Here is a 12,820-nt window from a genome sequence, read left to right as displayed (position 1 = left end):
CCACATGCCGTGGCGCAACTAAGCCCATGCGCCACAACTACTGAAGCCCACGTGCCTAAAGCCTGAGCTCTGCAACAAGAGAAACCACTGCAATGAGAAGCCCACACACCGCAACAAAGAGTAGCCCCCGCTCAGTCCAACTAGAGAAAGCCCATGTGGGGCAATGAAGATCCAGCGCAACCAATAAATAAATAAAAATAAAATTAAACAACAACAAAAAACTACAATGAAATATCACCTGGCACTGTTCAGAATGGCCATCATGAAAAAATCTACGAACAATTGGGCTTCCCTGGTGGCACAGTGGTTGAGAGTCCGCCTGCCGATGCAGGGGACATGGGTTCGTGCCCAGGTCCGGGAGGATTCCACATGCTGCAGAGGGGCTGGGCCCGTGAGCCATGGCCGCTGAGCCTGCGCGTCCGGAGCCTGTGCTCCGCAGCGGGAGAGGCCGCAACAGTGAGAGGCCCACGTACAGCAAAAAAATAAAAATAAAAAATCTACAAACAGTAAATGCTGGAGACGGTGTGGAGAAAAGGGAACCCTCTTGCACTGTTGGTGGGAATGTAAATTGATACAGCCACTATGGAGAACAGTATGCATGTTCCTTAAAAAACTAAAAATAGAACTACCATATGACCCAGCAATCCCATTACTGGGCATATACCCTGAGAAAACCATAATTCAAAAAGAAGCATGTACCACAATGTTCATTGCAGCACTATTTACAATAGCCAGGACATGGAAGCAACCTAAGTGTCCACTGACAGATGAATGGATAAAGAAGATGTAGCACATATACACAATGGAATATTACTCAGCCGTAAAAAGAAATTGCGTTATTTGTAGCGAGGTGGATGGACCTAGATTCTGTCATACAGAGTGAAGTAAGTCAGAAAGAGAAAAAAAAATGCCTTATGCTAACACATATATATGGAATCTAAAAAAAGGTTCTGAAGAACCTAGGGGCAGGAGAGGAATAAAGACGCAGATGTAGAGAATGGGCTTGAGGACAGGGGGAGGGGGAAGGGTAAGCTGGGACAAAGTGAGAGAGTGGCATGGACATATATACACTACCAAATGTAAAAGATAGCTGGTGGGAAGCAGCCACATAGCACAGGGAGATCAGCTCCGTGTTTTGTGACCACCTAGAGGGGTGGGAGGGAGACGCAAGAGGGAGGGGATATATGTATACGTATAGGTAATTCACTTTGTTATACAGCAGAAACGAACACAACATTGGAAAGCAATTATACTCCAATAAAGATGTTAAAAAAACAATAAGAAAACAGAAACCTCATTTAAAATGGAGTCAGGAGGCCAGAAGAGGGAGCTCTCACGCCCACCACTTGCCATCAACTGCAGACCCCAACAGCAAGAAGGTTACTACTTTACTACCCAGCAGGAGGAAAGAAGAATTTCTCCCGGCCCAGTGACAGCCCAGCCAATGAGAGCCAGTCACGGCTCAGCTAATGAAAAGCTACTATACTTGGAACTCCCAGTTTCCTCCAGAGGATTCTTTGTTTATAACAGCCCCTCCCAATTTTCCCCTCTCCTTTATAAAAGAATCTTCTCTCTTCTCCCCAAGGGAGGCCAGCAGATGAACCACCCAGTTAATCTCACAGTCTCAATTGTGGGAAACAGTAAATTGCCGTTGTAAATTTTAGAGTGACTTCTTACACATTAGAAAACCTAGTATGTTTCTATTTCCGTCCTCATACTTGAGAATTTAATCAATATCAACTGACTTTATGCTGAATAGAATTTTCCGCAAATTGGATAGTGTATTTCTCTGCAAAGCGATCCCTAACTTTCATTGGAGAATTGATTTGCATATGGGTTAATAGTGATAATAGCACTTTTTAGAGAGATATTTTACTTATGTAGCTTCATTTCGCCTTTACCACAACCCTGTGAGATGGAATAGGGGTTACTATCCTTAATTTTACAGATGAGAAAAATAGGTTCAGAGCAGTCCTGTCACTTGCCCAAGGAAACAACCAATAAGTGCTGAAGTCAGGACTGGAACACAGGTCCTTTCTACTCCGTCAAGGTGCAGCTAGTGTCATGGGCCTCTGTGGGGAACACTTGGCTTACCTGCAGATGTCAAACCGAAATTACATCAGGAAGTGTTCTAATGTTCTGAATCAACTTTGGTTGATGTGAATGTGAAAGGGGATTGATGGGGATCCCCTTATCAAGTAGGACCCCACTTTATTCCATTTGTCCCTCGTTTTTTTACATGGATATTGAGCTGAGTGTGGTAACCATGGGTCTCAAACAAGAAGAGCTTACAGGGGAACTTAATGTCAGTCTTCAGATACGCTGGTCTGATTGAAAGTTGTCTAGTCATTTAAATCTGCACAGGGCTGCTTTAGAACAGTAGAAGGAGAAGAGATGTTGATTGAAAATGAGAGTGAAAAGTAATTGAATTACAAAAATCCTTGCTTTATTTTTCTTGGCCATTATCACCACCTGAAGCATTTTTATGCTTGTTTACTGATTTTCTTCCTCTCCTAAAATTAAGCTCCATGTAGGCAACCAGTAAATATTTACTGATTGATGAATGGGTGGATGGACGGACGGATGGATGAAGACCAACCAGAGACAGTTTACTACCACTGATCTGTATGATATGCTACTTAACCTCTCTAAGCTTCACTTCCTCATCTATAAAATGGAAGTGGTACACATACCTTGTAGGATGGTTGTGAAGATCAGATGAGAATAATACATAGAAGGGCTAGCCTCCTGTCTGGTAGGCCCTCAGGAAATGTCAACTGGTGGAGTATTTCTGTCATTAGAGGTTTTTTTAAGAGAGAACAGATATGCTTCTGCCCTGCATGGTTTAATCCTTCATTTCACTAAAACTCCTGGGGTTGAATCAGGTCATTTCCCAAGGCCCTTTCTAGTCCTGTGACCCTGAGATAGGATTCCTTCTTCAGAGATGTTTCCACTGTCAGGGAAATGAGAAATGTCTTCAGCAGTGGCCCCCTCAAGGCTTGCTCTGCAGGCAAAAACCAGTTTGGAGAGTTTCATCGTCTGGACGCACTTCGTTCTGCCACAACTGCAGTTTCATTTTAGCTGTGGTTAATGACAGTGAGTAACCCCACATGAGAAGGCCGCTGACAGGTTTTCAGCAAAGGACACAGCTAAATAGCTACGAAAGGATTAAAGACCAATCTCACCACCCAGAGAGCCTGCGTGTAAAACGCATACACAACCCAGCGATGATAATCAAAGAGCTGGGAATGGTTCTATGGTTTCATGGACCAATAAAGAAAATGTAAAGCAATTTCAGGCCCTCTGCCCTCTTCCAGCAGTCTGTCCGCCTCACATGGAGATAAAAGGGCCGGTGATGCCTGAAAGAGAAGGGTGGAGAAGTGATCATTCTGCAGAGAAGGAGTCCGCTGAGCCACATTTCCATCAAAAGTCTCATTCCCAGGGCGACAAGTGGGATTGTTATCCATTTTGGGAGAAAATGATAACTTTGGGAGCATTGAAAAAAACCTTCAGAGGTTTCAAAAGCTCAGAAAGCTTTTGAAATGCACCATCTGAAACCGTGGTTGGCTATAGCCGGGTAACGCTGACTCATCCTATGAAACGCCTTCCCCAGTCTGATGGGACTTTGCTCTCAAATTCAATTAAGACTTATAGCACCTGGAGTCAGGAGGATGAGAGTTAAATTCAAGTGTCCTGAGTTGAAGTTATGTTACCCGAAAATCACAAACGTCTAGGCCAAAGGAGCAGACCCCGTCTCTTCAGATCTAGATAACTGAAGGGCATCTCAGTTCTCCTCGCCTCCAAACTTTGTTCCTTTTTCCTAGGTTACTTTATTCTTCTTGTCTCCAGAAATAATTCCACAAAGGGAAGAAAATAAGATACTGTTTTCTTCTTTCTCATCAGTGCTTGATCCACTGCAGTTACTTTATACCGGTTGTTCTGTAAATGCTATTCTACATGAGAATTTTTTAAAATTAATTAATTAATTTATTTATTTATTTTTGGCCGTGTTGGTTCTTCGTTGCTGCGCGCGGGCTTTCTCTAGTTGCGGCGAGCGGGGGCTACTCTTCGTCACAGTGCACGGGCTTCTCATTGCAGTGGCTTCTCTTGTTGTGGAGCACGGGCTCTTCAGCATGTGGGCTGAGTAGTTGTGGCTCGCAGGCTCTAGAGTGCAGGCTCAGTAGTCATGGCTCATGGGCTTATTTGCTCCACGGCATGTGGGATCTTCCCGAACCAGGACTTGAACCTGTGTCTTCTGCGTTGGCAGGCGAATTCTTAACCACTGAGCCACCAGGGAAGTCCCTCTAGTGATCTTTCAATGGCTAAATCCAATGCATCCCTCTCACCCTTAAATTCCCTGACATCTCTGAATCACTTGATGCTGTCCACTGCCTCCTTCTTACAAAATGAAATCTTCATTTAATTGCCATGATCTCACACCAGCCTGGTTCTCCTTCCAACTTCTCAGTCCTCTTCAAAGACATTTTTTCTTCTGCCACTCCTTCAGTGTAGGCCTGCCCGGCTTTCTTCTCTCCCTGGGAGATCTCATCTACTCCTACTGCTGCTTATATGTTTATGCCTCTCAATCTACAGCTGTCCTTGACTTCCCTCCTGACCACACTGTCAGCATTTCCGGGCAGGAGTAACCTATTAATATTTTAAACCCAGCATCTCCAAATCAAGACAGGTACCTTTTCAATCTGCCTCTCTTTCTGCATTCCCAACTTCAGTTAGTGGGAACTCACTAGAGTTGTCTCTAACTTCTTCTTCTTCTTCATCCCCAGCCCTGTCCTCTGAGTGCCAAGACCTATTAGTGCTACTCCCACATCACCTCCTCATCCATCCATCCCTTCCTTCCCATCCCCACCACCACTGCCTTCATTTAAGCCCTCACTTCCTCTTCCTTCATTATTGCAATACCCCATCAGTCTGCTGCTTCCTGCCACCAGAGTGATTCTCAGCCACAGCGATGAACAGTTCACCCTCTCTGCAAGCCAAAAAAACCCATTTTTTTTCAATAGTTCCCCATTGTCTTAAAAATAAAGTTCAAGTTATTTTAGCCGGGCTTTCAATGCTTTCTAGAACCTAGTCTCAGCCGTCATTTCTAATCTCCTATTACTCGGCTTCTATTCTCCAAACACAGTTCCTTGCTTCTATGTAGGAATCCAGTCGATTCCCCGCTAGATGCTCTGCCTGTAATTGTTCCCCTTGGATTCTCTGCCTGTAATTCTCATTCCATTTTCACCTGCCCAATGCTATATCCCCCAAAGCCTTCCCTCCGAGTCCTCTGCTCACCTGAAGTTAGAACAAATCCCTCTTTTCTCTGTATCCTCATAGCATTTTTCATTTTGGACCCCAGTTGTAACACTTACACCTTTTTACCTCATATTGAGGTGAAATGGGTTCATTTTTCCTCCAGATTGTAAGATTCTTCAAAGTCCACTCCACAGAAGATTATGAAGTTTGTGCTTTTTAAAATTAAGCGTTGTAACAGCAACTAGACTCAAAGTGTAAACTGCAGCTCTGGGACTGGATCTTTCTAGAGGGAGAATATGATACAGAAGCATAGAGCCATTGCACTGTGTGGCAGGAAGTGGGCATGTCTTACCGCCATTTGTTTCCCCTAGTCTAGGACTTTTCACATGTCAGAAGAATGGCATGTTCTAGCTGGAAGGCCTAAAAGATCATGCAGTCCAGTCTTCACGTGCCCTAGCATAGGGAACTGAGATCACTAAAGTTAGGGACTCGCCCAAGGTCACCAGATCAGTGAAAGGCCAAGCCTGAGGGCACACTCTCCCACACCCCTCTACAGCCCCTCCTTCTTTGCACCCAAGGGATGGGGGTGAGGTGTCATTAATCAGTGTTATGAATATTCTAAAAGCAATACAGTGTAATCAATGGATATGTCTGGGCTGAGTGTCCAAAGAAATAGGGAAGATCTTGAAGGACTTGCAATGTTTCTCCTTTCATGAATGCATCATTTCCATAAAACTCCTCTCCACTCCATTGATGCTACGCAGCCTGCGGGATCCTAGTTCCCTGAATAAACCCGAGCCTTGGGCAGTGAAAGCATGGAGTCCTAACCACTGGACAGCCAGGGGGTTCCCGAGAGTCAAATTGTTCTGTGGTTCATTAAGTGTTCAGTCACAGAAAAAGGGAAGACTAAACATTTTAAAAGGTCTCATTCCTGGATTGGCGCTCCTCCTGTAAGCCATTAGGAAAGTTCCAGAAAAACTGCCTGATTTTTTTTTTTTTCCTCTAAAAAAAGTTACATGATTGAGATAGGATTTTTTTTTCCCAAAAAGTTTCTCAAAATCATTGCTTTATTCTCAATAGGACTTATTTTTTTTCAATAGGACTTTAAAGAAAAGTCTCATTAGAAGTCTGTCAAGAAATTTTATCCAGAAAAAAAGTTCTCTTTTAAAACTGCCTTTGTCCTTCTCTTTATAAACCACTCATGTCAGCCAAGTATATTATACTTACTCACACATTTTATACACATATTTTGAAGAAGTAAATGAAGAAATCTTTATTTCTTTTTTCCTGCATTAAAAGCAACCACATAACCTGTATAGATTAAACAAAATATACTCTTTTATTATTATTCCTACTTTAGAAAAGAGAATGTCAAGGTTCTCACCCATTAGCTGGAGCAGAAAAAAGGAATAAAGAGTGTTATTACTGTCCAACGAATACCCCTAAAAAAGTATCTCAAGGTTCTCCAATTAACAACTTGATTAATTAGCCTCTTCTTCAACACAGCCAGGAGGTAACATGAGTGCTTTCCCTTTTTCTTTTCTTTTTCCCCCTAATTAGCAAATATATCTTACCTATACTTGCTTCACTGAAACCTGCACTGGAGTAAGAACCAGCCTGGAGAAAAAATGGATACATTATAGGAGTTTGTCAGAATGTAACTAAGTAATGGGTAAGAGAAAATAGCTGTTCCATCTTGCTCATTCAAACCACAGAGCTCTGCCTGCTTCTAAAGAAAAAGTAGTTTGGTAGTAAATCATTGCACAGCATTTATCTGAGCAGTAAGAAACAATAGAATCCCATAATAATTCATCATCATAAATATTAGTAGTAATGCATTTCAACATGGATTCAGCATTCCATCAGTCATGTCCCCTAGAACCTTACAATAGAAGACAGAACCCTAATAAAGTGTGGTTTACTCCATCCTTCTGAACACTGAAGAAATCACACTCACTCCATCTAGACATCATTTTTAACCAGGCTTACTCTCCGTATAGCTAATGAATAGTACTTCCTCCAAACACTAACGCTAACACTACTAACTTAATCATTGGATTGTAGCTTGCAGATGACCAAGGTCTGTAACCTATGCTTCTGTGAAGTAGTGGAATGAGGAGGAGGAACCTGAGTTGCAGAGAGGTTAAGAAGCATTTGCTGGTCACCTAGCTAGCAAATGACAGGGCAAGGGAGAGCACAGTCAGGTAGAAAGCAAGCCTGGGCTTCAGGGTCAGGCAGACTTAGGACTGGATCTCAGCTCACCTAATTCTAGCAACACTAACCTGGGCAAGGCATGTAACCTCTCCCAGCCTTTTTTTTTTTTTTTTAAACTACAAATATGTATAATACCCACTTCACAGATTTATGAGAATAAACAGGACAAAATGTGAAAACCACACAACAAAATTTCTGGCACATAAAAGATGTTTATTGTTTATTTGCTTCCCTCTGTTTACACATCTGCAGAAAGGGGGTAATAAAACCTACCTCAGTGTGGGACTTAATGAAATAATACCTGGAAAGGGCTCAGCACTGTTAGTTTTCTCTTTGTCCTCTTCCCAGCACCCCCAAGCCCCCTCACCCCCAGAGCAAAGCTGTCTCCAGGGAAAGGGACAGTCAGCATATTAGAAGACTTTAGAGATAGGAAGTTTATATGTCAACAAGTATTTGACTTACCTACTGAATTTATAATTGTTTCTCAGGAAAAAAAAGACCAGAATTAAATATTTTTAAAAGACTTCTAGAGTCACTAGACAATTTCAGTATAGCTGGAAGCCCTCAAGGTGATAAAAGTATGAGAATGTCCCAACGTCAATCCCTCCCATTCAACCATCTAAGCGTTTCCTTTTTTTTTTTTTTAAGGTCACAGTGTCACTTTAACAGAAAGTTAGATGGAGTGAGAACAAGGGGGTGGAGGTGAGGGGTGCAAAGAAAAGGAAAATGAAAACACAACGCACAAGACACCTGAGAGGAAAAGTAAGTTTTCATACAAATCTTGAGTTCTCTTCCAAAAAAAGATCATTGCCACTGACACGTTACTATCTGCTAGATGCTATGAAGCTCCCACACGACCACTCTTGATAAAACAGGATGTTTCCAATATGGAATGTCCTTTCTAGCACCGCCATCCACACGCTTAGTCAACAGCACAGGCTGGCCTGGCCGCGTGCTCTGGCAAACGTGTTCCCAGGTGTCAGCTTTGGGCCACCTTCCTCCAAAGCACGGTGTCAATGACATTTCACATCAATTCCCAAATGAAGGAATGCAGGAAAAACCTTCCGCTCATCTTAAGGGCTGTTATTTAGTTAGTTAGCTAGTTTTGGAAAGTTCTTCTTTGGTTAAGATTGGATTTGTTTCAGTATTTACGTCCCTAATTTACCCACCCCGCTGACTGTGGCAAATCCTCGTTGTTTTCGCCCTTTGAGGAGTTCAGAGTCTGGTACAGTTTGTCTTTGAGAAGTACAGGAAGAGTTTCATAAGCATCTTTCAGTTGCAGGCACATAACCAATAGGGGGGGTGGAGGGGGTGGAAACAACTAGAATGTCAAAATCTTTTTTTCCCCCTAAAGCACTCATTTCTTTTTCCTAAGATTTAGTTCTGGAGAAAAGAAAAAAAAAACAGATTGCAAATGCAAACCACCTCCGGAGGGAACCTTTTGGAACCTTAGAGCAGACTCCAAAAGCGCGCGGCGCAGCGGGAGGGGTCCGGGCCGGCCCAGCGCTCGCTAACAGGCCCCCTCCTCGGGCTCGCTGCTGGGCGAAGGCGCCGACGAGGCCTTGGACTCGCCGTCGCTGTTGCATTCGGCCCTGAGTGAGGAGCCGGCGCCGGCCGCGCCTTCCTGACCCCGCGCGTGGTGCTCCAGCAGCTCCTGGAGGTGCTTGATGTAAAGGATGGCGGCGCGGAGCGTCTCCACTTTGCTGAGGCGCTTGTCCGCCAGCTCGCGGGGCAGGTGAGCTCGGAGGCGCGCGTAGCCCTCGTTCACGCAGCGCACCCGCTGCCGCTCGCGTTCGTTGCGCTTGCGGAGGAAGGCGGGCTCGAAGGCGCCGTCCAGCGGCAGGGGCAAGTACGGCCGCCGCGGGGCGCAGCCGCCCCGCTCCCAGCACGCGGCGTCCAGACGCAAGGAGACCCTGAAGGGGTCCCGCAGGGGAAGGCGGGGCAGGGACCCAGGCACGCCCATGGGCCCCGGGAGCAGGTGGTACGGCAGGGTCAGCAGTCCGGCCTGTTTACGTTTCTCCATCATCCGCCGAAAAGCGAACCAATCACTCCAGAGGTGAATCTCTCAGCAGAAGACTGAAAATAAATCTTCAAAGCGGAGATGCTGGTCCATTCAGACTGCCTAGCACCGCCGCTGGTCTGCTTCTGGAAAAGGTTCTGGATCCGGAAGCTAGGTTCCAGAACAGGCTTCACGGAAACGTTGCATGATTCCCTAAGTTCATTGTACTCCTCGATCTTTTTATAATGATCCAGGCGGAGGTGATAGGCAAAGATTTAGGCGACCCCCCCCAATCCACACTTCAAACCCTGTCTTCCCTTCTGATCTTATTTCAAAAGATTACAAAAGGGGTTCCTCTACGCGGTCCCCTAGCCTGGAAATGTGAGCGCACACCAAACATATAGTAATCTTCCAAAGCCACCAAAGCTTTTCAATTACTGTAATCCACCGCTCTGTGTCTTCATGAACATAGGAATCGTCAAGGTTTCAGAAGAGCTCCTCCCAGGAACCAACAGATCTCCTGGCGGCTGAGCGAAAGTTTACCAGAGGCTTTCTCCTTGAAAATCAAGACTTGACTGCCCTTTGTGGTTTCCGGCGTCCAGGGCTAATGGAAAGAGCTTTTAGGCTGTTTGCAAACTTACACTTGCTCTTTCATTTCTGGAGAGGTGGAGAGAAGACCTCATCAAAGGGAAGAATGCTCCCTTGTGGTTATAAAATGTGTCAAGTTAAGGAGGACCCCAGGGAAGTCTTGAGGGTTTTCTTCTCCAAAACCAAAACTTTTAAAAACCCAAGTAGACATTTTTTGAAGAGAACAGAAAAGAAACATACTTTAGCAACAAATATAAGGGTCTGCATATTATTATGTTGAACACGGGGGCCGTGATGTATTTGTGCTACTTTTTAAGAGCACATCAAAAGACTGAGCAGTAACAAACACTTTTAGCCAGAGTTATTTCTCACAGTGCTTACTGTAAACACAGCTTAAGCACTGCTTCCCGACCTCTTCTGATCCCACCCAGGATATAAGGACATCAGCTTTCCATAGTGTAAAGAGTATATTTCTATTGTATTCTTTTTGTCTTAAAAAAAAAAAAGATGTAATTTATTTTCTCCCTTGGGGGTAAGAAAGCAACATTTGAAAGGTGGAGAGCCCCAGTTCCGAGGAGAAAGGATGATGGCTTTGAAGATTTGTCTTTTTAACACACAACCAAAAAATGAATAATTAATCCACCGTGTTAGTGAAGGGCTTTGAAGATGAAAGTGTCATTAAAAATCCAACTGTACTGGTTAATGTCAAAGAATGTGTTATCACACTGAAAATCAGATTTCCTGTTCTGCAAACCAGCACATTAAAGGCAGCTTCTACTTTAAAAGTCTGACTTAAAAACAAGAGAAGCAAAAACCCCCTACGTTTTCAATCAGACTTTCTGCCTATTCCTGGGGAGTCAAGGTGTCGCCCTAACATGTTTTTTTGACAAGTCCTACGCTTCCCTGTTTACTCTGATGATCTGCCTGAAGCAATTGGAAAAACACTTCCATCAAGGCAAGTAAAATAGAAACAATTATTCCTTTCAGGCATAAGTTAGTCACATTTTAAAAGGTGTAGCTCCCTCTGAGGCTTGTACCAGTAAACAAACATATGTCATCTTGATTTCTCAGTAGAGTTGAGACCTATCAGGAGGAAGCCCTACTGGGCGAAAAGCCCACCAGAGAGGCAGACAATTAGACCACAAGGAGCTTTTGGGCCATGTCAAAGATGTTGGCCATTACTCTAAGAGTGATGGGAAATAAATGAGGTGTTTTGAGCAGACAGGTGACGTGGTAAGATTTGTTTTTCTAAAAGATCACTGCAGAATGCAGAATAGATTGGAGGGGAACAAAAAAGAGAATAGTTAAGATACCATTTTTCATCCTCAGATTGGCAAAAATTTAAAAGATTGCTAATAAGGATTGGGGGAAAGGGCAGAAGCATAAATTGCTGCAAGCTTTTGGGAAAATAATATTAATAGTGCACATCACATATCCTTTGACTCAGAGTTCTCTACAATTTTATCCTGCAAAAATAAATGCACCAGTATGGATTTATATGTACAATAATATTTATTACAGTATTGTTTGTAGTGATTAAAACAAGAGAATAAATGGAAATAGAGTGAATGTCCATCAATAGGGAAAGGGCTAATCCTTTTAACATACTGTCTTATTAAAAATAAGGAGTTAGATCTATATGTAAGAACTTGCAGAGATGTCCATAACACGATAAGTGAAAAAAAGCAAATGGTAGGGTAACGTATGCAGCATGAACTTAAAACAAACTATTCTGCACGATGTCTTTACATGAGCACAGAGAAAAAAGTAGAAAGACACACTCTAAACTTTTGTCATTGGTTGCCTAAAAAAGGTGGCATTGGGGGGCTACCCTGGTGGTGCAGTGGTTGAGAGTCCGCCTGCCGATGCAGGGGACACGGGTTCGTGCCCCGGTCCGGGAAGATCCCACATGCCGCGGAGCGGCTAGGCCCGTGAGCCATGGCGGCTGAGCCTGCGCGTCCGGAGCCTGTGCTCCGCAACGGGAGATGCCACAACAGTGAGAGGCCCGCGAACCGCAAAAAAAAAAAAAAAAAAGGTGGCATTGGGGATGGGGGAGTGGTTCACTTTTCTTTATGGATATTTCTACTATTTAAAGTATTACAAAGAACAAATATTACTTTTGATTTTCTCTGATCTAGTGAACTTTAAAATACTAAGGTAAAATATACAGAAAACTCAAATGATACCCTGGTCTGACCTAAACGAACAGATTTATCATTAAAATTTAAAGTTCTTGAGCCAAGTTTTCTGGCTTCTTATAAATTCTGTCTCTGAGGAATAAATATCTACAGGATTTTTTTTTTCCCACTACTAATACCACAATCAACAATGGCCGGACCCTGATCCTATAGTGGTCTTTTTAGAGGGTCCAAGTAGTGTTAGGATTACTACATGATCTATATGGTCACAAAGAATGCTGACACTCTTTCTTACACTTTTTGAAGGTGCACGTGCATTGGAAATAAGTGGTTTTCCCAGTGAGATCCCAGTGAGAGAAGCATCATTTTACTCGCACAATGTGCGTGAGTGTGTATGTGGAGGGGGGTATGGGGGAGGGGCTGCCTTCTTTCTTATATAAGAGATCAAAAGAGGAGATTCTGACTCCCCATCACTCCCCAGTCAGTTTTCATCCAGACAAATGTTCTCGCCAACTTTAAAGATGTCTTTCTTAAGACTGGCTAGATCAAGTTACAGATAGGCAAAACCGCCAAGAGCGTTTGGGACTAGGGTTATGTAGTCCTACTTAGATCTGCTTGTAAAAGG

At 43.6% G+C, this 12,820-nt stretch overlaps 1 protein-coding gene across 1 annotated transcript; it reads right to left on the bottom strand.

Moving 5' to 3' along the window:
* Positions 1-5,858: 5,858 nt before the first annotated feature.
* ASCL4 (achaete-scute family bHLH transcription factor 4) lies at positions 5,859-11,932 on the bottom strand. The gene has a single exon (XM_027107465.1). The coding sequence runs from the start codon at positions 9,494-9,496 to the stop codon at positions 8,981-8,983; it is 516 nt and encodes a 171-aa protein (XP_026963266.1). The 5' UTR covers positions 9,497-11,932; the 3' UTR covers positions 5,859-8,980.
* Positions 11,933-12,820: the final 888 nt, after the last annotated feature.

The sequence above is a fragment of the Aethalodelphis obliquidens genome, unplaced genomic scaffold (assembly GCF_003676395.1).
Source record: "Aethalodelphis obliquidens isolate GAN/ISIS:26980383/991018 unplaced genomic scaffold, ASM367639v1 scaffold8, whole genome shotgun sequence".
Lineage (NCBI taxonomy): Eukaryota > Metazoa > Chordata > Mammalia > Artiodactyla > Delphinidae > Aethalodelphis > Aethalodelphis obliquidens.
Note: the sequence above shows the minus strand (reverse complement) of the source record. Positions and strands in the feature narration are given on the sequence as shown.